At 38.4% G+C, this 27,103-nt stretch overlaps 2 protein-coding genes across 5 annotated transcripts in view; one reads left to right on the top strand and one right to left on the bottom strand.

Annotated features, from left to right (window-relative positions):
• TIMM9 (translocase of inner mitochondrial membrane 9) overlaps positions 1-27,103 on the top strand; it is a 169,348-nt gene that overhangs the window by 118,617 nt on the left and 23,628 nt on the right. The window lies entirely within an intron of this gene.
• Positions 1-27,103, bottom strand: part of KIAA0586 (KIAA0586 ortholog) — a 76,122-nt gene that overhangs the window by 34,699 nt on the left and 14,320 nt on the right. For all 4 annotated transcript variants that reach the window (XM_071745264.1, XM_071745267.1, XM_071745265.1 and 1 more), the window contains 15 exons: positions 24,897-25,123; positions 23,914-23,986; positions 23,341-23,601; positions 22,715-22,889; positions 17,377-17,562; positions 16,298-16,485; positions 15,010-15,117; positions 14,056-14,136; positions 7,969-8,165; positions 7,649-7,767; positions 6,884-7,065; positions 3,398-3,557; positions 2,410-2,635; positions 1,671-1,909; positions 881-960 (listed from right to left, as the gene is read on the bottom strand). In XM_071745264.1, coding sequence (XP_071601365.1) covers positions 881-960; positions 1,671-1,909; positions 2,410-2,635; positions 3,398-3,557; positions 6,884-7,065; positions 7,649-7,767; positions 7,969-8,165; positions 14,056-14,136; positions 15,010-15,117; positions 16,298-16,485; positions 17,377-17,562; positions 22,715-22,889; positions 23,341-23,601; positions 23,914-23,986; positions 24,897-25,123 — 2,502 coding nt within the window. The remainder of the gene's footprint in view (positions 1-880; positions 961-1,670; positions 1,910-2,409; positions 2,636-3,397; positions 3,558-6,883; positions 7,066-7,648; positions 7,768-7,968; positions 8,166-14,055; positions 14,137-15,009; positions 15,118-16,297; positions 16,486-17,376; positions 17,563-22,714; positions 22,890-23,340; positions 23,602-23,913; positions 23,987-24,896; positions 25,124-27,103) is intronic.

Below are 27,103 nucleotides of genomic sequence, written 5' to 3'. Positions count from 1 at the left end.
CCAGCAAGGATTTAGCTTCCTCAACCAGAAGGCCTAATTTGAGGACAGATTCAGGAAAAGGAACTGACTACTGAGAGGAAAAAGAGGGGAAAAAACATCTTAGCAAGCAAACTTTCTAACCTGGTGAAAAGAACTTTAAGTTCACTGGTTAACAGAGTTTAAGAGAGCAAGTGCAACAGACAGAGGAGGTATCCAAAGGGAAGCTCACAAAGGAAACTTTTAGTCTTGATCAAGAGGAAGGTCCCTTCCAACCAATAGTAATATAATTTTACTATCTTTCTTTTTTAATATTTTCATAAAGAAAAGAGTTTGGTTTAAGCATAGCAATACTTTGCCTGATACTACCACTTATGCAACAGCCTGCCAAGAGGCATTACACAAAATCAGAGAGAAGTCCAGACATTTAAGGAAAAAGTGTTAAAAGAGAAAGAAAATGGAGAATACCTTGACCTAGGAGGCTCCCAGGACAATGGAATTTATCAAACTCCAGCCTCAGCTAACCAACTTTAATAATTTAAGCACTCAAGTCATTAAAAGATGGATCAAAGCTGAAACAGCTTTGAAACAGAGCATAACAATGTTCTAGTCTAGTTAAGATGTTCTGAAACTGAAAATAATAGAGATGAATACATGTATTAGCTATTTCTCACCTACAGCAGTATATATATCATTCAGCTTTTTAAAGAATATAAACTAATTTGTATAATGTGTTTTTTTTTCTTTGAAGCTCTGAAACTCTAACATTCTTTTGAAGTGTACAGTTTAAAAATAGGAATTTAAGAAGCTTAAGAGTGAAAATGCTTAAAACACATCCAATTTCTCATGATTCTCAAGGCAGAAGACCACACTAACTCAGTTTCCTGGGGAAACATTTTCTTACCATTTCATTGGCATCCTGTAAAGTACTCGTTAAGCTCTCAGCAAGGTTTGGAAGAGACAGTCCTCCTCCTCCTGCTAATCCTGAAAAATAGTCTAAGTTACAAATACTAAAACCCATGCACATTATATGAACTAAAGCCAAGGCCACATTCTTTAATTGCTAGAGAGTGCTTTAGTAAAGTTGGAAATTCCTACTACTGGATGTGTATCATAAAGACATTCTTTTAGCTTCCAAAAAAATCACTAACACTTTGCTTTCAATAAAAACTTTGTACTTGTGCAATCATTTTTGAAAGTGATCTTATGACTAAAGAGCAGATTTAATCTTTTTTCATTATTTTATTAATATTTTTATTATTATTATTTTGTTTCTAAATACAAAGGCTAGCAGTTTTAAACTGAAAGAGGGCAGATTTAGAATAGATACAAGGAAGAAATTCTTTAGTGTGAGGGTGAGACATTGGCCCAGGCTGCCCAAAGAAGCTGTGGCTGCCCCATCCCTGGAAGTGTCTCAGCCCAGGTTGGATGGGGCTTGGAGCAACCTGGTCTAATGGGAAGTGTCCCTGACCATGGCAGGGGGTAGGAAATAGATGATCTTTAAGGTTCCTCCTAACCCAAATCATTCTGTGATTCTAAAACCATGAACTGAAAAAGTTAAGAGACCAGGTTAATGCTTGGGGGTTTATCAGAAATTGTATGGAATCAAACTTCAGCAGACTGGAAGAGAATTTTATAAAGCAAAAACCAATTAATCCTTTATCTAATTTCCACAAATTTGTCAAGTTAGTTACCTCTTGCAGCCAGCAGCCCATTGCTGAAGAGTACTTCCCCTTCTGAGATGGGTCTGCCCGCAGTTTCTGTTTCTGTGAGGGTAAGGCTGCTTTCCTGAGTGGATTGCCCAGAAGTAACTGTAGGCACAGGTGATGGAACCTGGGGACTGCAAGGAAGTGACTGGAAGGGCTTCACTGACAGTTGCTGAGGTGGTAAAATCAAGGCCTCTGGTTCCTCATCATTAGCCACTGACATCTCACTGTAAGGTAAGAATATGGACTGTGAATATAACACAATGCATTGAACAACACAGCCTGAAGTCTTAAATCAATCCTGAAAAGAAATTGATTTACAAATATTTTTTTTTCAAGTAAAAGAGCACAGGATTTTATAGAACAGCCCAAGAATCAACATGGTTAAATATCATTATTAATGAATTTCTATGTACAACTAAAAATTACCACATGTATTTCCACTGAGGAAACAGAAAAAATAAAAGCCTAATAATACAACATTTCCATGTCACTACATTTATCACTACCAGGTGTAACAATACCAGTTAACTGAGTACAATGTTCAAAAATATATGGAGTATAATCTCCAAAATATAAATCCAGCAACTCAAGAAGAGAATCCTGGTGTACTTCAATGCCTCCTGATACACCAAATAACTCCTCTACTGACTTTTTGAGGATATATGTAGAAATAACTTATGCATTTTTTTAAGAAATGAGAAACAGGGCAGCCTGCTCAACTCACACAGCCTTGGGATGGAATAGTTCTTCAGCTGCAGGACTGGGTTTCTCTTCTTCCAGAGGAAGTTCTGCATCATCCCATGCCTTTGAAGGCTTTGGACTTTCCATTTTTGCAGCTTCAGAGACCCCATCTGAGGCAGGAGGGCTTGGTGTGGTTGTTCTGGGAGGTGTATTGACAGGGGTAACCACAGGGGTGCCAACACAACCAGTAGCAGCTGGAACCCCAACTCCTGCATGTGTGAAGTCAAATTTCAGATCAGGAAGGAAAGCAGGATGTAAATCTCAGAGAACTAGTTAATTCTACTAAGGAACTGGAACAGGCTGCCCAGGGAAATAGTGCAGTCACCATCCCTGGAGGAGTTAAAAAAAAAACATGTAGACATGGCACTCCAGGACATGGTTTAGTTGGTTGGTGGTGTTGGGTTGATGGTTGGGCTTGATCTTAGAGGTCTGTTCCAACCTCAATGAGTCTGTGATTCTATTCTATGATTCTGAGCCCTTATGATACTTTTTGATAGCTATGAAGACAAGGCTAGATTAAGACTACTTGTTTTAAAGTAGCATCTGGCATCTCAGGGAGCTAGAATAAAACCTCAGTTGCTACCTTCCTTTAATAAGGGAGTTTGCTCTCTATTTTAGAAACTAGTCTGATACTTGGAAAATGTAAATTTGGCTTAATTAACATTAGAAACACAGGAAGGAGGAAAAGACACCTATTTTCCTGTTGTGAAAGAGTATGGAGGGCTTGGGAGGAGCAGAAATAACACAGACCATAAAAATGTCTGTTAAGTTTGAAAACAGAATTGTTACCAAAGAGAGGTTCACTTTTTATATGAATTAGCTCAAAATTTTTGTACTACATGAGTTCCCACTTGAATTATAGCCTCAAGAATATTTATCCTAAGAGATAAGGTGGCTTTGAAGAAGAAAATTAAAGGCAGGAGATTAAAGCATATTTGCTACTTCTAAACTTCAATGACTATTTTCACTACCTGTTTCTTTAATTTTTTCATGCTCGCAAACAGCCCCACTCATTTCTGTAAGAGATAGAGAAGATTCTGGAGTTTTGACCAGAGGCAATTCTTTTTCTGAAGGTGGTGTTTGTGGTGGTGTGGCCTGGGGTGTTGGCAATGGAGTAGGCACAGGAGAATCCTGAGGGAACAAAATTGTAACCACGGTTATTATCTTGGTGTAAAAATTCCTCTCTTACAAGTAGCCCCAGAGATTGGGGAGGGAGAGGGAGGAAAACTGTCACAGAACAGGAGCAGTTGTTGCTGGGATACATGCTTCACAGATCTAACTCCTCCATCTAAGCAGCTATGCCTGCCCAAAGTACAGTAAAACCCCAAAAATTATGCATTAGGATGAGTACATTTGGAAATAATTAGATATGGAATAGAAGGGATCTCCACTGATCATCCAGGCCAACTGCCTGACCACTTTAGGACTGACCAAAAGTTAAAGCTTTTTGATTTTAATTGTCCAAATGTCTCCTAAACACTGACAGGCTTGGGGTGTATCAGGCACCTCCCTAGGAAGCCTGTTCCAGTGTTTGACCACCCTCTTGGTAAAGGAACTCTTCCTAATGTCCAGTCTAAATATTAATTATACAAATTTTAATAAAGCATTTGATACAGTGTTAAGCTAGAAAATATTTTGTGACATGGATAAAACTGAGCCAGTATGGTAATTCTGTGCTAAGGGGATCAGCTAAAGAGAAGATTAGAAAGAAAGCAATAGCCAAGAGAGTAAAGCACTAAAATAAGCACAAACATAACTGTGATGTTCTTTAAAAACTGACAGTGATGGAGATAAATCTGACAATCAGGTATGATGGTTCTTGTTTAGCCTGATATGGAGGAATATGCTGGAACTTTCCAGATTTCTTCCAGCCTGTTCTGACATTTCATAAAGAAAACAAGATAATAAGGCTAAAGGAAGACTTCCAGGAACATTTCTGAAGAATAAATCCTCAGGCTGATGATTTTGATTAAAAGCTCTTATGGGAAGTGGAACATGCTAAGATTTTTGGCAACTCATCCACAACTCCATGACACTGTGAGCACCAAAGACCTTGGTAACTGCATCTTGAGTTCTAGATAGGAAACTTCACAGCAAGAAGAGGCAGATCAAGAATGCATAAAATACATATTCAACAACTTCTGCTACAAGCTGAGCAGCAATATAAAGAGGAGAGAAAAAAAATACAAATATACAAGTTATCTAAAGTATAACTATTAGCCACAAATGTGGAAAGAATTAAAAAAAAACATAATTAGCCACCTGAGAATCCAATAAAGGCAGGATAGTGTTACTACTGTAGCACAAAGCACTGAGGAAACCTCATCTTGCACACTACATTATTATTAAAAATGTCTATTAATGTTACCTGTTGTCAAGGCCAACCTAAATTGGAAGACATAAAAGTGCTGCCCATCAGCAAGACTTAAAAAATGGTGCACGAACGGTCGATGGCTTTATTTAGACTAATCCAACCAAGGCCAAAAAGGACAAATGAATCTCTTGAAGTGTGCAAATGAATACATATTGTAAGGAGAAACCAACCATTTCAGCCTAAGGACATTTCATTTTAAGCTGGAACAGAAAGAAGAAGGCTTAAGAGGGCCATTACTAACGAAGAAGCTTCGTTAGAAGAGGTTTTTAAGTCTCAGGAGAATAAGCTACACAGAAAAATCCTCTTTAACATCATCCCCTCCTTAATCTGTACTGCAGGAGGGGAAAGCTCTTCAGCTGCAGGATGGCTGCATTTAAGCCTACAGAGGGTAACAATTACTTTTGCCTTTAGAATCCTCTGTTGGTCCCTTACAGCAGGCACAAGGTGGTATTTCAGTCTATATGCACTGTGGCAGAATGGAATAATTGCTCTCACTTTTAAGGTTTTGGTTGGATTTCTAAGTGCAGCAATATCCATATTCATCCCAAAGATGTAATACAACACCAGACTGTGGCACAGCCATGTGGTTATCAAACTAAAATTCAGCTGTCATTATCAAAGAGAACAGACAAAATTATCCTAGAAAGAAACCCTAGAAATCATTTAAGCATTTAATGAAAACTTTTGAACTCAAAAATAATTAATACTCATTTTTATAGCCACTACAGAACAGCTGAAAGGCCTGGAGACCAAAAGTAATCATAGAATGAAAATAATTTGGGTTAGAAGAGACCTTTAAGATCATTGAGTTCATTAAGAATAATTAAGAATCATTAAGCCACCCAGTGCCAAGTCCACCAGAGGTCCAGAGGGACCTTGACAGGCTTGAGAGCTGGGCCCATACCAATCTCATGAAATTTAATAATGTATAAGGACCTGCAGATGGGCCAGGGCAATCCCAGGCACAACTATAGAGTAGGTGGGGAATGGATTGAGAACAGCCCTGAGGGAGAAGGACTTGGAGATGCTGGTTGAGGAGAAGCTCAGCCTGAGGTGGCAATGTCTGTGTGCAACCCTGAAAGACAACTCTGTCCTGGGCTGTATCAAGAGCTGTGTGACCAGTGGGCCTGCTCTGCTCTTCTGAGATCCCACCTGGAGTACTGTATCCAGTTCTGGGATTCCCAATGTAAGGACATGGAGCTTTTGGAGTCCAGAGGATGGCTACAAAGATGGCTGGAGCACCTCTCCTGTGAAAATAAGCTGAGGAAGTTGGGGTTGTTCAGCCTGGAGAAGGCTGCAGCCTTAGAGACCTTAGAGCACTTTCCAGTGCCTGAAGGACCTCCAGGAAAGCTGGGGAGGGACTTTGGACAAGGATATGGAGTGATAGAACAAGGGGTTATTGGTTTAAACTGGGAGAGGGTAGATTTAGGTTAGACATGAGAAAGAAATTCTTCACTGTGAGGGTGCTGAGCCCCTGTGCCAGGTTTCCCAGAGAAGCTGTGGCTGCCCCATCCCTGGCAGTGTCTCAGCCCAGGTTGGATGGGGCTTGGAGCAACCTGGGCTGGTGGGAGGTGTCCCTGCCCATGGCAGGGGGTGGCAATGGATGATCTTTAAGGTCCCTCCCAACCCAAACCATTCTGGGATTCTATGAGGATGGTTCCATTTCTTCCTAGATGAATAAATTATTTCTTCATATTTCATTTCTTTGCAAACAAGTATCATAGCTATTTTTGTTGAAAATAATACAAGCCACCTCTTGACACCATGAAATGAAGTACCAAATATTCATCTCCAAAACCAGAAATCAGTTTTGTGCTCAGCCTTCAAGCAAGTAAACACAGTATGTTGCATGCAGCACTAGGGAATTATTTTTTGTCTTTTCAATTTTTTTGAAAGTTAAACACATATAACCTTGCTGCTTTCTTGGGTATGATAGGGAACAATTAAGAAATGTAAATCATGCATATTCAGTAAATTATTCTTTTTCTGTCATCTTTGTCTCACACATAGTTGAACCACCATGCCACGAAGACATTATCACTTAGAATTTTGGTAGGAAAGTTTAAATAAAATGGATTCTTACCTTCATAATCACACTTGGAAGAACACTTGTAGCAGGAACTGCTTTCTGAGGCTGCTTGTTACCCAGCATGGTTGCTATTGTCTCACTGAGAGCTTCATTTACAAAATGACTGATCATTTCTGAGTCCACAGGCACACCAGCATTGATGAAGAGTTGAAACCCTCCACCACCTGCAACCTCAACTGAAAACAAAGAAACACAATGCACAACACATCCAGGTCTCACTTCTTCAAATGCATGTGGGGTACTGCAGCCACTCACTCTCCTCTCCAGGAACTTTTAAACTATTCTTTGCAAAAAGTGAGTTCTTTATTTTATAGAAAATAGAACAACAGTGGAGAAGCAATTCAGGATCATAAAAAGAGGCAGCAGAGAAGGGCAGTCACATCACAGGAGAAAATGTATTTATCTCCCATCACCACACATTTATAAGGGAGGTCATTTTTGACCTCCCCACTAGGAGAAGACATGCAAAAAAAGATTACAGGCTTAGCAAAATGCCAAATCTGAATTAGATGGCCAGTGACAAAAGTTGGCTTGCACAGTGGTGTTTTATGTGTTCTTTTCCTTTTTTTAGACCATTTATTTAAATGGCTTTATAATGCCTCCTCTGCCTCAACATCAAGTGTGCACTTTTGCATTTTATAGTTTCACTGGTTCAGAATTATCCACTCTTAGGCTCAGGCAACATCTACCTACACAACTTGTTAAAATTAGCCAAAAATTGAGATAATCCATCTGCTAAGAGCAGTAACTCCTACTTACCAATGTCAGAGGCTACAGTCTCACTGTCTTCACTCTCTGAGGTGCTAACACTGGGCACTGTTTCTTTCTGAACTGGGTACATCCCACTGATAATTTTTGCCATTATTTCTTGTTCCACCCTAGGAAAATAAAACCTATTTAACTATCTGCTAACACCAAGGCACATAAAGGGTACAAAAAATGTTCTTGACATAAAATACAAGGCAAGTCAAAGGAAAGAGAAGGGAAGGGATGAGAGGAGAAGAAAGGAAAGGTATTCCTACAGAGTAATTTCTTCTTCCATATATATTGTCTCACCACTCTGTTATATTGCAACTCACCAGTTTATCAGCTTGTTTTCTATAGTTTCTCTCCTTTGTATCAGTTCATCTAAAACATCAGGAGACTGCTGAGGAGCAGAAGCCACAGGAGGAAACAAAGGACCATTGTATTTTGGGGAGGAAACTTTAAACTGCCCATTCAGCTCCAGAAGAGGCTCAAAGAATTCTGGAATTTCATCCACCTCCTCTTCCTGATCCTAATAAATAAGTAGCAAATTAAGTTATGGTGCATTTCTGGAAGGCAATGTCATTGAGGTAACTGTCAGATTTTTTTTCTTTCTTTAAGAAACATTTGTAAATGTGTCACAGCACACAAACCACATTCTCCCTTTTCAGTATGTTGTAGTTAATTGATACAATTCTGAACTTAGCAAATCATAAATCTGCAGAGGTATAAGGCTGTAGGAACTGCTAAGCAAAACATGATCTGGCTCAGATTTCCTGCCTGTGCTGCACAGGGCATGGAGCCAATGGTAATGCTAATACTTAAGAAATTTATTTTTGACATAAGTCAGGCCTTTTTAATATATAATCCAGAAAAGCTCCTCTTTAAAAAAAAAATAAATTAGGAAAGCTTCTACAGTTTCTTGTTGGGTTAGGCTTTTTGGTTTGGTTTGTGTTTTTTGGGGCTCTTCTCAAAAATTCAAGTCTCCTGTCTGAAAAGATGCATTCCCAAAAGTTAATGAGCATGCATTGACTCAGAATTCTAATAAAGTTGTCAGAACTGAACAGTAGGCATTAATAGTTGACAAATATGTCACATGTATGTTTACAGTTCCACTAACTGAAAAGTTAAAACTGAAAGTTTAAAGGTTTTTCTGGGTAATCAGCTCACAAGGTCCTCACAAACACTTTGTATTTAATGTGCTAGTTTTAGAAGTTACTGAAGTTCCTCAGAGTGTTGAAATGTCTGACTGTTTCCAAAGATGCCACTCTCCTTTTCCCCAGAGCACAGACACAGGCTGGGAAAAGAATAGATGAGGAAGCCATAAGGAAAAGGACCTGGAGATGCTGCTGGATGAGAAGCTCAACATGAGCTGACAATGAGTGCTTGCAGCCCAGGGAGCCAACTGGGCTACATGAAAAGCAGTGTGGCCAGCAGGCAGAGGGAGGTGATTCCCCCTCTCTGTTCTGCTCTCAGAGACCCCACCAGGAATGCTGTATCCAGCTGTGGAGTCCCCAGCACAAGGAGGACATGGAGCTCTTGGATTGAGACCAAAGGAAGATGGGGAGGAACTTGTTCTAAGGGCATAGTGATAGGACAAGGAGTGATGGTTTCAAATTCAAAGAGAGTGGATTTAGGTTGGACATCAGGAAGGAATTCTGCTCTGTGAGGTGGTGAGATCCTGGCCCAGGTTTCCCAGAGAAGCTGTGGCTGCCCTGTCCCTAGAAGAGTTAAAGGCCAGGTTGGATGGGGCTTGGAGCAACCTGGGCTGGTGGGAGGTGTCCCTGCCCATGGAAGGGGTTTGGGATTTGATGGTCTTTAAGTCCCTTCCAACCCAAACCATTCTGGGATTCTATGATTTAATCCCCAAAAGAGTCACCAACCCATCATACCATGACATAACAGTTAAGAAATGTCACCTAACGGGTGAAAATCAGACACTGGAATGGGCTGCCCAGGGAAGGGGTGGATTCTCCATCCCTGGAGCTATTTCAAAAGAGCCTGGATGTGGCACTCAGTGCCATGGGCTGGGAACTGCAGTGGGAGTGGATCAAGGGTTGGACTTGATGAGCTCTGAGGTCCCTTCCAACCCAGCCAATTCTATGATTCTATGAAAACCTGCATCCTTCATTCACAATACTAAAACCAAAAGTCTCTTACAGTAATATGATACCCTAAGAATAAAATGTGGCATGTAAGAAAGAGATGAAAAGCTGAGGCTTAAATTATCAGCAAGATGTAATGTTGCATCAAGGAGCTGTCTGTAAATCTGCATTTACTAACATTAACCTCATCACAACAATAGGAGAAAAAAAGTCTTCTTTTCCCTTACATAAATTAAATTTAATTTTAATCCCTGAAATAAAAAACCTGCTATATATTTTCTATTAATAAAAGAATAAATCAGTAAACCCAGAAAAAAGAGAGAGGGAAAAAAAAAAGACAGTAACATTTTCCTTTCTCCTTTCCTTACACAGCACTAATACTTTTCTCCTAACTTAATACACTTTAAAGCTGAAAAGTCAGGTAAGTCCATGGTGGGCATTACAGCAAATAGCTCCTGGGGAGCAGTGTCCTTCTGGATCTTTAAATAGTAATAATTCTTCAAAGAAGAGCTGTAACTTACAAACCAGGCCAGAGTATTTGGGTGACAAAGAAAGATCTCTAAACCATTCTAGGCACAGAAACAAGACAGTAAAGTAAACTCAGAATGGCACTGGAAGCCTTGCAAGCTGATAAGCAGCTCATTCTGTGAGGATATTTGTATTCATAACCACAATTCATTCTGACAGCAAATGTAAAGATGTCTTTGTCCAGTGTTTCATTATGCATTTTCTTCTGACTGCATTACTCCATAAATTTTTCTTTGATGTTGCTTATTGAGTATAATATTTTCTGAAAGTATGCAAAATACAAACATCTGGATTAAATAAACCGAGCACATACAATAAATCTTAAATATATTTAGTAACTTCTGACAAACTTTTGCAGTTCTCCTGCATTTCTCAATTATGTGCAAAAATATTTTATAGTGCACAAATCCAAAAGAAAATTCTTTTCATTTTGGGGTGATATATTATCTCTGCTGAAATAAAAAAAAATAACAATATAAAAGTCACTATTTAATTATGCAGATTGAACTTGCACATATAACACTTCATAGACCAATCCTGAATAATCTGCATTCATTTCTGTATTTTACTTCCCTGGAGACTGTTGGAAACATCTACCATGTCTCCAAATCAAAATATGGCATCAATTAGAGAGTCTTTTAGATATGATTGGAATATTAATCATTGGACTTTATAATAAAGTATCAAGCTTAAATTCTATTTCCCAAATTAAATTCAGACAATTAAAAGAATGTTTCAAATTATTAGGCAGTATAGTTTAATTTTGTTCCATTACCAAATGTGTATATGCATGGCCTTTTATTAAAGCCATCCAAAATTTATTAATGGGTTTCTTCTTGACAGATTTGTAGAGAAATTTTCACAAGCAAGGTCAGGCTTCATTGCAGGTGCCACCTGTGATCTTTTCTCTGAAGAGTTATAGATGTAAAAAAAAAAATTACTGCCCCAAAGAGCATCTCTAGGAAACCAGGGCTAAGGAAAATAGGTTAATTGTGATCTCTGCAGGTTATATATTTTGTGGTGGTATGCAAAATAGAAGCAAAAATATGAGAAACAAGTCCCCACCTTGCAATTAGGGCATGTTCAGAGAGAGCAAAAAGTGTCTCTGATCTTATATACCCTTAAGTCTGTTTAAAGGTATTGCAGGATGTATCTGCTGCTAAGAGTTGGAGAGTAGAGTCAGTAAAACTCAGAATCCATTCTGGGCTCATGTTAGCTGAGCATTTTTTTCCCTCTGGAATAAGGCAGAGTCCACACAAGGGCTGGCCTTACAAAACCTCTTCAGTTCTGAAAGTCTGAACATAATTTGCTGTAGGTACAACCACTGATCAAAAATAAAGTGTGCAAATCAAAGCTGTGACAGCATTTTCTGCTTCATCCCACAGGTGAATTTTCTTACAGTGAAACAAGAGCAGGTAATTCAACTATTTTTGGAAGATGGAGCTGTGGGTCTGGAGACTGGAGGGCAAGGCTGCAATGGGAGGAGGCACAACACCCCTTCCTGTGCCAAGGTTTGTGTTTTACAAGCTGGGACATCTTTCATTAGTCTCCAAAACTTTGAAAACAAATTATTTTTTAGGTTAGCAACCAAAGGACTGTCCCCACTCACCCAAAGGAGCACAGAGTGACAATACAACAACCAAACACCCCAAGAGGGCTGTTGCAGGAGAGGGCTCAGCCCCTGTGCCCAGGAGTGAAACCCAGCAAGATGAGCCCATGGAAAGACTCCCCACAGCACCTTTCTTAGGTGCATTTGCATGAGGTGATGACAGGATGTATTATGGGATACAGGAAAGAGCCTTTTGGGATGGCCCAACACTTTTTATGTGGTATTTATGGGGAGGAAGCAGAGGTGTGGAAAGAAAAGGAGTTTGGTGGTCCAGGTGTGGGAAAATAGAGGGATAAAGGGACAGAAATGTCTGGTGGCAGCTTTGACTCTGCCAGGCTACCAACCAGCATTCCAGCTCCTAAGTATCTCTTAAATGTGCATTTTCCCATAGGGAAGGTAAAAAAAAAAAGCCTAGGAAAAGGAAATACCTAGGACAGGGCCCTGAGGGCTTTTTACAATAACCACCAAGGAAGAAAAAAAACAAACAAACCAAAGCAAAACAACCAAACAAAGATTAAAAAAAGGATATTTCACACTACTACTTACTGTCTTCAGTTCTAACAGAATTAAGTTTTCATAATAAAAGGGGTGTGGGTGGAAGACAATAATAAGCTATTTTACTGTATAGCTTTTTATGCACATTTTTTCATGAATCTGAAGCTGGTTTTATAAAAATAATTTTGCTTTCTTTTGATGTCTTAACTACCCCTGCCACTCCAGAGGTTTATTTTATGCTTTCACATCGTGTTTGGCTTGCACATTTTTAGGAACATTGTCTGTGTGGTCATAGGCCAAACATATGTTTCACTTGGAACATTTTTTGGTATTGTGGTTAAAATATATCTGATTGCCAAAAATAAAAGATAAAAGCAATCCAGGAGAAAAATTAAAAAAAAAAAAGATGAATAACTATTATTCACATATAAAAAATTTAACACTGCAGCATTTTTCCATTACTTCTTAAATTGATTAAATAGCTTTCCCATTTATTTTTATAAAATAAAGCTTTTCTTTGTGCAAACAGTGGTCCAAGCTGATTTAAACTCCTCCCCTCCATTAACATAAGCTAATTTTGAAACTAAAAAGTAATAACCTTTTGATAGGTAAATAATTCCTTTAAGATTGTTTTAACTAACCCATAATGTTAAATGATTAGGTTTACTTTTAAAATTCATCTGCCATACTGACCTGTAGACTATAGAGTGAATATTTGATGTACACTCTAATCCTGGGATCAGAAGCACATTTAAGAAGTAAAAATAATACATTTTTTTTTGGTAAATTTTGATTTGCATACAGCAAGTCTGGCTCATTGGGAAGAAGACTGAGGAAAAGGCACTTGAAGAGAAATATCATTGAGCAACAGTCAGTTCAAGCTTCTGCTATTTGAGTCCTAAATGTAGCAGGAGGGGGAAGCTGTCACCTTCCACAGAGGCAAAACACTGCACAACACCCACGTGGCAGCATCTTTCTCCCTGCAAAGACAACTCTCACCTGTGCTGCTGAGTTTCTGCTTCTGCCCTTGGTCTGAAGAAGCAGACCAAGGAAAAGGGAAGGGAAGAAGGGAAATACAAAATTGGTTCACCAGCCTTGAGCATTTGTCAGACCCAGGTGTGACTGAGAAGAGGTCAGCACAGGACATGCTACCTTGCAAGTGTCCCTGCCCAACCAGATGATCTTCAAGGTCCAACCCAACCACTCTATAATTCTAAACCTTTTTAGGACCTCAAAAGGATGTAAAAATTGCTGTATAGCAGTGTTCTAAAAGGGAATCCTCAGAAAATACTTTCACATTTTAGAATACAGGCCACCTTACTTAAAATCTGTAAGAGCATCTTATATGTGCACCACATTTAGCATTTGGAATTGTGAAATCTAAGTGCTATAATCACCACTGATTTCAGAGGGCTGCTTTTATTTCTATTGGATTCTAATGTGTCCAAGTAAAAGCCAATTTTAAAACTGTAATTCAAAGGTTTTTTTATTTATTAACACACAATTATTTATAATAAATACTGCTTATAGCCTGGAATACTGTTTATAGCCAGCTCACAATGTGTATTTTTCAAGGTGATAGTAAAGCAAACTTATTTTCTATATGTTGCTTTCAGTTATGACAGAATAATATAAATAAATATAGAAAGATTTAAAAGGAAAGGACAAGTTTGCAATATAATTACCTGCATGACATCAGTAACATCAATGAAATTAGTTCCTGGAATCTTTGTGTCCTCCTCTTCACTGGGTGCATCTTCTGGAGTCTTATAAAAAGAGAGACTGAATTTGTTAGATATTTTGTATTGGGGGAAAAAAGGCACATTAATAAGAAACCCAAATCTAATGTATTGTCTTGACATCAAAAATTCCAGGGCAATACCTGTAACTCTTACTAAAAAAATCAGTAATACAAAATAATGCAAAACATTGCACATGAGTCTAGAAGTGTCTTATGCAATTAAATTATATTTATTAATATAATTTTAAAATAATAATCACTATTTTAGTCTGCAGTCACTGTCTCACTCAGTGAATACTTAGACCAGAGGACTCTGGAGGACCCTAACTCCCTAATTGAGAGTAGCAATTAATGCACAGGGTAAGCAGAAGGTACAATAACTACACAAAAATAATCCCTGCATCACCAGGTCTTCATACTGTCCACCCTGTGCAACAAACAAGACAGAAGGCCACTGGAAGAAAAAATATGCAATCCTGCAAAAATGTGACCTGGTTTACAACTTTATCATTCTACATACAGTGGTTAACCTTTTAGTTACACAAAAGCTTTAATTACTGCTTATATTAGGTTAAAAACACATCTGAAAAGTCACAGGGAAAGGGAACAGCAGCTCCACACACACCATGCCACCAGCTGTGCACACACACCTCTAATCACTCAAAAACAGGTAAGAAAACAGAGGAATGAAGAACAGCCTCAAGCCAGTAGAAATAAAACAGACCTGAGGCAATAAAGGATCTGAGCTCTTAACAGGATAGAGAAATGCTCTTTTTCTTTTCCTAGAACTACCTAATTTCTCTAACTAAAATAAGGTAATCTGATAACTTTGTTTATAAAAGAAAATATGCTCCATGACCACAAACTTGAATTCACAGACATTTAGACTAATCAATACCTGTATTACAGAATGGACAGGAGGAAGCACAGGTTCAGAGCATGGAAGAACTTGGTTTACACTCACACTGGCACTTGAAATACTGTCAATATCCACATTTGGTAACACCTGAGGGGAAAAAAAGTACCATACTGAAACTCTTATGTATTAGCTCAGCTGCTACTCTTCATCTTTCCAGATCCCTTCTTCCACTTCCTACTGAGCCACTAAACTCCAGTGACTTCCTTATCTGCACCTGAGATTATTCTCAGATTATTCTCTGATTATTCTCTGAATTGTTCTGAAAAGCAAAATTCTGTAATGTACATAAAATGAACCCAGAAATATGCACCTCTTTTCTTGTGGAACCTGATTCCCCCTGTTACTTTGTCCTGCATGTGACAAGAGGTGAGTGCAACTGCTGAAAGAGCAGATGTGTGACTTGCAATTCCCTTACACTGTGCTGGCCTGCACAGCACAGCAGTCTGGTTATTGGCTTCATGTTGCCATACAGCTGGTAGAGAAAAATAAAGTTATAGATGTATTATAATACAGCTTTCTTACAGTACAGTAAGAAATTAATGCTTATTAGGGCATCAAAATGTGGTGTCTTTAAGAACAAAAGACTTCAATGCTTCCTTAATTCTTTTGGGGGGAAAAAAACCCACCTAAAATATTTAAAATCCGTGTGAAATAACAGCAAAATGCATGTGGGTGGAAAACTGTGATAGAGCAAGGGAACAAATCACATACACTACCTGCATTTAACTTTGAATTCCATGAATCATTTGTATCTGAAAGGCAAGTGTAGGAGTGTGTATTTCTCAACAACTTGAATCCAAAATAATCAACATGGGAGAAACATTAACTTCCTTGACAAGAGACTCATGTGAAAAAAAAAAACAAAAACCAAACCAACCCACCTGGTTTGGTAAGGATTGCAGTGGCTGATTTCTGTTTGAAACAGAAAACTTGAAGGCTGAAGTGTTCATCCAAGGAAGCTGACAGGTATTTTAATACTTTTTTTTTTAATTGAAAGTTTGATCTGGCTCAACAATTTAATTTAAAAAAAAAAAAGAAAACCTGACACAGAACTATTTTACAAAAAAGAAACCCAACAGTTTTCTATTTTGGTTACATAATAAAGATAATTGTTAAAATATTAATATTAGCACAGCATGACATCTTTTTGGTCCCTCCATTCTCTGTTTCCAATGCTTATCACAAACCACCTACTGATGGATGAGATTGTCTTTAGTTAGCATTTATTAAAATAAACAAACAAAAAATCATCACTTTTGACACATACCTGTACAGTCAGCTGAGGTGGATCTTTTTTCTCTGATCTCATCCCTATTACAGCTATGTTTGGCTTTTTTGTTTCATCAGGTGGTTTTGGTGGCACTTCAGGAAGAGAAGTTGTAACTCTAACAGGGTGTGGTTTACCTATCAGGACTCCAGCAGGCTGCAGTGAGATGTCACTGATTTGGGTTTGACCTAAGGACAGTTTAAAAATAATTTAAGAAGTCAGTAAATTAATAAGTTAATTATCAGTAAATTCTGGGTGTCTGTGCTTTTCACATGAAACAGCCCATGCAATTGCAGACCAATTAACAAGTACCATGTTAACACTGACTAAAGTACAGTGCCTCACCAGAGAATTTCAAGGCTTCCCCAGCAGAAACTGGAAATTCAACACTGCCACTTTTTGAAATTATTCCCTTTTCTTGACTACAGTGACACCTACTGCTGAAAACGAGAAGAACTACATTGTATTTGCCATTCAAAAATTACATACCATGCTTCCCCCACCTCACATTTTCTTGACCATATCTAAAATGTTACTATACTTGGTTTAGCATCCCACAAATTTTTGTTTGAGGCACCCTTTTTTTTGAATAATTATCATCGTGAAATACCAATATAATACTAACCCCACCTGAAACAAGGCAGGGATAATTGTACTGAAGGTACAAAAATACAGAAGCCATGGCTATGAATTTAGTGTGTTTGGCATAATCCTACAGAAATTGTTGGGCTGAAGGCATCCTAAACATTGAATCTAAGAGCCAATGATTCAGGTTTTGCTTCTATGGATACCAAACTTAAAGCCAGAACAAGAACCCTAGAAATGTTCAAGTGGACCAAAGAAGCTCTGTACAGAGAAGCAAATAATTTTTTCTGTTCAGGTGTCACCAGATTTCCAGCATGAAGAATGAAGAGAGGCAGAACCAGAACATTTTAAGCTGTTCCCCCATGTGGGTTTCCCACAGACCTCTCCTGGGCCAGAGCAAATCACTGGCTTAACAAGTTGTAAGTTACGTTTCTATGAAGCAGCAGTAATTAACCTTCAAACTGCCCTTCTACAGGTTATTCATTTGCTCCTACCTAGTGGGATAGCCATAGGAATTAGGTGACCTTCAAGTGGACCAGAGACCTCAGGAACATCTCGACTTGGACTGAAGAGATATTGATTTTCTTGGCTGAGTGCATAAAAATGATGCTGACTCTTAGGGCTGGTTGCCACCTTCTGTGGGCGAGAAGTCTGGGTCCTTGCTGACTTCATCTTTGTACCTGGAACCAGAGCAGAAAAACCCACGTGTCACCAACACATGCACAAACAGACTCATGTAACACACTGCTCATTTCAGCCCTTCAGCTGAACCAGCTGCACAGTTTTGCTTTGGGATGGAGGAAGCAAGGGAGTGAGACAGGAAGGTGGAATTTATAAGGGTTAAGTCAGGTGTTGCAGCAGTCACAGAAATGAAAGAATTAAAAGTCATAATTGTTGAAGAGGTGACTCTAGCAAATAATGGCACAGAACCATCTGGGTTGGAAAAGACCTTCAAGATCATCAAGTCCTGCTGTTAACCTACCCCTGACAAGTCCTTAACTAAGTCATATCCCCATATGACTCTTAGATCCCTCCACAGACAGTGAGTCCACCACTGCCCTGGGCAGCCTGTTCCTATGTCTGATAACCCTATCAGTGAGGAAATTATTTCTAACATCCAATTTGAACCACCCTTAGCACAACTTGAGGCCATTACCCCTTGGTCTATCACTTCAAAGTGAAGAAAAGAACACAAGGATGGTGATAGGTTGGAATGAAACACACAATTTAGCAGGAAAAAAGAAACCCCTGATTGAGGTTTGAAATACAGCAGTAGAAAAGTGAAAACATGAAAATAGAAGCAAGAAAGCCTGACATACAAAACAGAGAGGATACAGAATATAACCACACTGATCTACTGTTCATCTGATTAACTGCCTCAATGTTATAAACATGCAGTTTGTCTCCAGCCACAATATTGACAGGTACCCAAACAAACAGGTAAAATGAACAAATTCCTAGTTCAAGCTCATTTCTACTTGAAAATAAAGCCCTAACCAATACCTGTAAGTCTTGTAACATGGATAAAGTACTGAAATTTTGATTATTTTGAAAAGGCATTGTTAAATTGCCACCCAGAAGTCATTTGTACATAACAATGCCTAAGAATATAGAAGAGGAAAAACATTTATGGTAATGTTGCACTTCTCACTACAAAGTCATGCAAGGCCTTATTCAAACCATATTCTTCACAAACAATGGATATTATTAGGAAAATTATTAGCTTTAATCTAAATGGGTAACAACTGCCTGAAGGATCCACAAAAAAGGAGTAAACAATCATGAATCAAACAGAAGTGCTTATACTGCTACTTTGCAGGCATCAGGAAAATGAACCTGGAAAGAATCACATTGGTAACCAACTGTATCTTCACTACAGCCTAAAAATATCTCACTCCTGTTGTTTCTGGTCATCATGTTTCCTGTGTTAATGGCCACATGGCAACAAGCACTTTTTAGCTCTGTTCACATTTGATTTTGTCCTAATTAACTGAAGGAAAACCATCAGCCATTACAAAACTTAGAGGTAATAAAGACTGATAATATGAGTTTTAACTGCACAGACAAGCAAGCAAGGCAATCCATTCAAGCAGTGGTGTTTTTGTGCACACAAATTATGGGTTATATGCCTAGAAACAAGAACAGCAAGTCATAACTCTTCAGTGAGAAAGAGCAGGTCAGAAAAAAGTATCTTTGGAAAAGGGCTTTAAGGTCATGCTGGATAAACAAGACAATGAGAAATCACAGCACAATGCTGTGGTCAGAGGGATAAATGTAATCCTCAGATGTCTCAACAGGATGTCAGTGAGGTGGAGCAGAAGATGAGGTCCAAATATGAGAATACTGCACTCAGTTCCAACTCTTTATCTCTGAAATATTAAAATAGAATGGACATCAAATGGCCTTTGTAATTGTTTAGAGGAAAATCACCTGGAAACTGAACAAGCAGTAAACTGAAGCAAAAAACTTGCTAGAAATCAGATACTACACTTGAAGCATCCCATTTGCTTTTGAACCACAAGGTATCTAAGCCATGAGAAGTAATTAAGGGCAGAATTTCTGATGTCTTTAAATGATGAGCACAGGAGTTTCTGAAAAGCATTCACTATGCAGAAAAACTTGTTTAGTGAAAAGACAAATTACTGGACTCAGTAACATAAACAGATACAGTTCAGTGGCTTGTGATTTAGCAGAGGTCAGACCACAGGATCCAACAGCCCCCCCTGGCCTTGAACTTTTGAGTAAAAACAGAAATTGGCAACATATCTAATACCACCAACTTGTAAAAACAAGGTTCTCCCAGCAAGAATGATGAAGTACTGTATACACACAGCACCTCATTTTAATTGCTTTCAACTTTTCATGTGCCCTGAAAAGTTTATTTTCACTAGGCACTTAATTAAACTTAGCTTTAAAAAAAAAAATAGTGTTTTACATATATTTATCAGTTCAAATTATGCAAGAAAAGAACTCCCAACTTTTTTTTAGAAATGCTCTTACTCATAAAAGTGTTAGTAGGATTTTTTTTTCAAACTTCCCAGAAGAAACCAAGCATTAGTCACTGCAATTTATTTGCAAAGAAAACGGTTGAGAAAGTTATAAAATGACTGAAAAGAGACTCTCCAGATGGCCATTTCAGACTTAAATAAACATCCTTATTCTAGCACTGATTTAAACCAAGCTCAGTGGACTGTTCTAATGAAATAAAGTCATTTAATAAGTCTGGATTTTCCCGCCAATCAAACCCAAGGTCAACGACTTCCAATAATTTTTAAGCCTTTATCATCTGGTACATCAAGGCCAGGAAGGGAATCTGTGGGTACAGATCCATGAAGGAAAGTACTAACCATGCCTGATGAGAGTAAGATTTTTCTCTCTAATTTTTTAAACAACGTTGTGCTTTAAAGTGCTCATTCAACTGTGTTTCATGTTATGTACACTCCTACTATAGAGCAGTACAGATCCATTTCTGATTTTTTTATACTTTCCTGCCACAACAGCATCTTGCAGAACAGCAGCCCTCAAAACCATTTCACTACTTTGTCTTCATGAGACCTATGTGAAACACACAAGTATTACTTTTCTGTTTTATTGGCAAGATGTAGGAAAGCACAGAAATTAAGCAGCTTGACCAAGTGTCTTGTAAGAAGTGCCAAAGACAAGTAATGTCAGTATCAAAGAGAGGCTGACTTCAGCCTAGAGCCATGAAAAGGACAAAACTTGGAAACAGGACACATATTAATTCAAGTGCTACTCTTGTAAGCAAGATTTTTTTTTCTTGTAAGCAAAAAATTCCTTACTCCTCCTTTCTTCCCCTAGATAAGGACACAAGAGAATGTCTCATTTTACTTACTGCCAAGATAGGAGACAAAAACATAACTTTCTCTGACTGCAGTCTGAAATAGAGAAACATTTTATGGAGGCTTTATTATTGCAAACACACATGGTGCTGAACTGCTGTAGCATGACTTAATGACTTGGAAGAGAATCACACTGGGTAAAGGCTATCCAGAGTTCACTCTCTTTTCCAGCAAATAGCTTTTAAGCTGTATTTGTCCCACGTAGGAGTTCAGGAACATTAAATGCAGGCTGGATCCAGTGCTCAGTTTTCTCTTTCATTTCTATTTCCAAGAGAAAACAACCTGAAGCAGAGGAGCAGCTTGTTACAGCTCTATCCAACCTGTACTTAACCTGTACAACTTTACATTTCACTGACACTACTGAAGTAAAACACTTTAATGGTAGCAAACAATTAGTATCAAATGACCTACTTATTGTAATTAGACTGCACTTTTTCTGCCTCTTTACCAGGCATTGCTTCTGGAATGATGAAATTGGCCTCCCTGAAAAGGTTGTGACCTTCTACAAAGGACAAGAGCCCAATAAATATAGAAGAAAAATGTCATTTAGGACTCAGCAAAAGCAGAACTGCTGATTAAGTATTTTTAAAGAAGTGTCTGTTCTCAATCCAAATCTTGGAGGTCACTGCATCGTTGTTATTGCAACACTAAGTGCTTACTAGCACACATTTTATTCAAAAAAATTGTGTCCAGAATAAACTAAATTACAGGTGTGCAGCACAACCAGAAGTCTAAAAGAGTGATATATCTTTCTGGCCCTTCAAATGAGTATACTGGCATTTTTCACAAAAAAAAAAAAAAAAAAAAAAAAAAAAAAAAAAAAAAAAAAAAGTGGTTCACAAGAGGTCAAATAAAAACTATCAGTAACAAGCAGTTCTCATATGCCAAGTTCTTACCTTTTAAAAATAAAGTAAGTTCTGAAAAGTCTTGTAGATTTTTGCCAGAACTATAACATACATTTTCCAGGAGGGCTATTAGAATCCCAGACACTTTCTACCAATACCACTTTTTCTTCCTGGTTCACAAATGGACTCCAGAGCACTGGTAAGAAAGTGCCAAGAAAAGTCATAAAGACTGTGGTGAACTGAAGAATGGATTCTTGTACTATTTTGAAGATTTGCCACTGTGGATGTACATCATAATGCCAAAAAAACCCAAAATCAAACAGAACTGCAGGGCTTATCTTCAGAGACATACACAGGTTTTATACCATCCCTAAACATAGTCTGACCCAGTGACCACCTTCCCGTGTTCCTCTCTTGGATCTCATACAGATTACAGTATTTTGAGTTTGAAGCTTTCTTGAACTTTTTTTTTATTATTCTAACTTCAAAAGACACCATTTAAAAAGATGACAGTTAAGTTTGCATCAAGTATATTTTCCCTACCTGGGCAACAACAGCACAAATGCAAGAAGCACAGGGATAAGCCAACCAATATTTTTCTACTCATGCTCATCCTATTAACTCAGCTGTGCCCACTATAACTTCAGCTGCCTCTTACACTATTTTACCACTATTTTTACACTATATTACCACACTATTTCTCCTCTTGGATTTCCAAATACTCATTTTGTTTTGTTGCTTCCTGGCAATGTTCTTCACCTCCTTATAACATGTGTAAAACAGCTTCCAACAAGAGCAACTGGTATCTTGACTAAACTCTTCTCTGCACATAGGAGGAAGGATGAGAAGTTCCCCCATAGCTTCAATCATAATGAAAACAGCAAAGTGCAACAGCTCTGGCAATTTCTTTGCCTAAACTTCATCCTTTGTTAGCAAGCATTTCTAGGTATGAAAAGTAACAGCAGTAATGACATCTAAATCTCCTCAGAATCCTACACACTAGGTTTTTTGGCATTTCAATTTAAGTTTAATCTTAGTGAATCAAAAAAATAGTTTCATTCATACAAGGAATTTCTAAAAGAGAAAACTGGGAAGGATCACATTGTTCACATCAAACAATTCCTTACCTCTAACACACTCTATGACCCTGGGTCTTTGAACTTTAGATTTGGGAGAGGGAGAGTTGAATCTCAGATATGGTGCTTTTTTAAGAGTGCTGCGATGGCCCTGGTAAATGGGTTTCCCATAAATTTGCCACAGGTGGTCTTCATTTTGTATCACTGCTCTGCTGTTCACAGGTCCCTGACACACATACACACAAAAAAAAAGTTTATAATTCCTCAGGTATGAAAATCTGAACACAACAGTAGTGTTGCAAAAAAGTCTAGAGGAAAAGAAGTAAGAATTTCCTCAACAAACCAGTTGATACTCTAAGTGCCCATAAAAACTTAGGCATGCAGAGTACACAAAAAGCAGCTTCCTAACAGCTGAATAAAATAGCAGGCACCAATTAACACAAATTAACACAAATTAATCACATAACAATAAATTCTACATATTTTACACACTCTGCTGAGAAGCCTAAAGTAAATGAAACCAAAGACAATTCTGACAACAGAAATCCACAGGACAGGGCTATCATTTTCATTTAAAATATGATGGTTACACAAACAAACCATTTTTCACATGAATGTAACAACTTAAAGCACAGAAGTCATTACCAGAAAAAGAAACCACCCACTTAGGAACTCACATGTGCCCTTTTTTCTTCCCTCTGAAAATTTTCAGATGAAAAGTAAGGTCTAAACCTCTGCTTGCTTGTGTTATCTTCTGCTTGCTTCTGCAGTGGCTTAGCTGCAGATAAAGGCTTCTTTGTTGAGCATCCTTGAGTTTTTTCAGGTTTTGCTTTAATTTCTTTATTGGTCTTCATAATCTTGATGTTTTGGGCTCTCTTGATCCACGGGAGCTTTTTATCATATTTCACTTGTTCTGAATCATTGCTTGCCATTTCAGCCTAAAATGTGAACATAATAAAATGAGATTTTATCATCAAGGCTATCAGAAGAGTCTGTGGCTAACTCAAGTTCTGAAAAATGGCCAGGTTTTCATGCTAGCCCTTACCTGTGACCTGTGATTTTCATTAGGCACTGGAAGTTTTAAAGCAGAGGTAAATATTTTATTATAGTGTATTAGGTGCTAATAATAACAATAAGCAGTTTTGTCCTGTTTTCAGGTTGTGAATGGATCATGTTTAACTATCAACAAGAAAGAACAATGTAAGGTGGAAAATAAGGCAAAAACCTGTCCTCATTTTTCCCAGCCATACCTGGATTTCTGCACTGATTGCCTTAATCCACTCATCCACAGTCTTCCTGATACGAATCTCTTCAAATGCATCCCTGAAACAGAAAAAAGAATTATTTTAGGTCAGTGCTTCTCCAGTAGCACTCACTTGTTCCTGGGAAAGTAGTGACCCATAAACACTATAAAAAGAGAAACCCAGAACACAGAGAAAGTAAGATTATGTACCTCTACAGGCTTCAGAAGGCACTAAGCAGACCTATCCTTCCCTATTTTAATCAAAAACTAAAAAAAAACCAAGGCAACAAAAGTATTCCAACTCAAAAGACAAAATGTAGATGACAAAAATGACCATTTCTTCTAAAAGATTGTGATGACAAATATTATGCCTGCAACAACAACAAAAAAAGACTAACAAGAATAGTTGCCTTCAAAGATGAAGTTGTAATTTAATAGGAAAACTTTCACTGTGATGCAAAGAGGAGTAGTTAACACAAGGCAAAAGTTCAAAAGCCAAAAGATCTGCTGTAGGATAACTGATTCTGTAACATCTGCAGGCTTAGGAAGCCTCCTTTGTTCTGAGTGATGAAATTACTCAGATGAATAATGAAATTACTCTCTAAATTTCTTACTACTTTGCCTACAAAAAGATAAATGTCCCTTTGTCATGACAGCAGAGCAGTTTGGCCAGATGATACAGCCTCAGAATTCAGATTTACCAAGAAATAATAGGTACTTGTTAAAAAAAATCCAATTCACACCAGGATGATCAAAAAATATTTGAAATTCAAAAGGGTTTCAAGGAAATTCAAAAGGGTTTCAAGGAAATTCAAAAGGGTTTCAAGGAAATTCAAAAGGGTTTCAAGGAAATTCAACCTAATTATTGCTAAGGAGAGTCAATAAATACTTTTATAGGGGACTGCACTAGTTCTTTAATGCAGAGAACTTAAAAAAGTGAAAGAAGGGTTAAAAGGTGAGCACACAATGAGTTGAATGATCAGGACTGACCTGTTTGTAGCCAAGGCATTAATAAAAGCATCCATGGCATCTCCATCTTTTGCACGGACAACAGCCTCCAAATTATCTTCAAGAACTTTCTTATTGTTCTGAACTCCTCTCAAAATCCTTTCAGCATCCCACAGTATGGATTTTGGCACTTTAACATTTTCAAGGATGGATGGTTTCTTGAGCTGATGATGTCCTTGAGGCTCAGCAGCAACAGTTGGGTTTTTTGACTACAATTGCAACAGAACTGCAAGGTTTTTATCCTGATATTGTAATTTCAGTTCTTCACACACTGATAAGAATTCCTACTAATGTAAGATCAAATCAAGGCCTAGCACATGAAATCCCATCCACACATTCTACCATCAACTTCAATGACCCAAGAACATTGAGGGTGTTGCAAATACATTCAGAGGTCAGGCAAATGGAGAGATGTTCAATAAATCAAATGCTAAATGATGTAAGCTATGAAAAGCAAAGCTAATGAAGCAAAGAAGAGTGTGAAAAGATGGCAATTAGATACATGAAGTAGTTAGGGCATCTGAATCTCTCCACCCAACTGTATTTCAGTATAATTAAATGCATATTAAAAAACAAAGTCCTCTAGATATACATACTCATTTGACATCAACCTTTCCCGAGGAAAGCAATACTTAAGTTTTAAAAACAAGAAAATAAACCCCTCAACAGGGGTGCTGGGTCCTGCACTTTGGCCACAACAACCCCATGGGGAGCTCCAGGCTGGGCACAGAGTGGTTGGAGAGCAGCCAGGCAGAAAGGGACCTGGGAGTCTGGATTGCCAGGAAGCTGAACAGGAGCCAGCAGTGTGCCCAGGTAGCCAAGAAGGCCAATGGCATCCTGGGCTGGCTCAGGAACAGCATCACCAGCAGGTCCAGGGAAGGGATTCTGCCCCTGTGCTCAGCCCTGGGGAGGCCACAGCTTGAGTCCTGTGTCCAGTTCTGGGCCCCTCAGCTCAGGAAGGAGAAGAGCAAGGAGGCTGTGAAGGGATCCAGCACAAGTCCTGTGAGGAAGGGCTGAGGGAGCTGGGGGTGTTGAGGCTGGAGAAGAGGAGGCTCAGGGGAGACCTCATCACTCTCTCCAACTCCCTGAAAGGAGGTTGGAGCCAGGGGGGGGTTGGGCTCTTTTCCCAGGCAACTCTCAGCAAGACAAGAGGGCACAAGAGGTCTCAAGTTGTGCCAGGGGAGGTTTAGGTTGGACATTAGAAAGAATTTCTTTCTGGAGAGGGTGCTCAGACATTGGAATGGGCTGCCCAGGGAAGGGGTGGATTCTCCATCCCTGGAGATATTTCAAAAGAGCCTGGATGTGGCACTCAGTGCCATGGGCTGGGAACTGCAGTGGGAGTGGATCAAGGGTTGGACTTGATGAGCTCTGAGGTCCCTTCCAACCCAGCCAATCCTATGATTCTATGAACAGCACAACCATCCTCTCTCCCTCCCACTGATTTTTGCTTTTCCTAAGCAAAAAGGAAGCAAGAATTAGCCTTTTGCTTTGCAGAATCCTCTTACAGAGATAAAAATCAAGCATATATTAGCTGCTAAACACAAAGGAAGGGACAAAAGTGCACAGGAAACAAGAAGCCACACAGCTACAGTTCTCACATTCAATCTCACACTCCTGATGAAACCCAGAGGTCCTGAAACAGAGTGCTTCATTTTGCCAGAAAGGAAGCAAACAAAATAAAATTAAATCATTTAAGTTATAAATCTACATAAAGAAAAAGAAAACAAAACCAAAATGCCCAAATTTGTGTAGACACTGAAAGCACCAACTGAATGAACAGAAAAAAATTCAGAGATCAAACATCAGTTTTGGCTGCTCTTATTGAATCTGAATGAAACAAAAGTTTATGTTCTAACAGACATGCTGCCAAAGTACAATACACACTGATCCCATGATTTTGGTTTTGCCTGGTGAGAAAGGACAATGTATCAAAACTATTTACAAATTTTATAGAGTTTTTCATTTTGAAGTGAAACAGTTTCAGAAACACTACATAAACAAGACATTTTCTCTCAAAAAGAAAATGTAAGAAATGCAGACACATGTTCAAGTATAAAATGATGTAGATTTGGCAAGCAGACCCAGATCATTAAATGGTAATCATATTAAGTCCACTCTATGCCCATTTTAGGTGGCAGCTGTGTGCCTGACATTTGTATTATTCCTTCAAAGTGCTGAACCAAGATTGA

The sequence above is a fragment of the Heliangelus exortis genome, chromosome 5, assembly GCF_036169615.1.
Source record: "Heliangelus exortis chromosome 5, bHelExo1.hap1, whole genome shotgun sequence".
In the NCBI taxonomy this organism is placed as follows: Eukaryota; Metazoa; Chordata; class Aves; order Apodiformes; family Trochilidae; genus Heliangelus; species Heliangelus exortis.
Note: the sequence above shows the minus strand (reverse complement) of the source record. Positions and strands in the feature narration are given on the sequence as shown.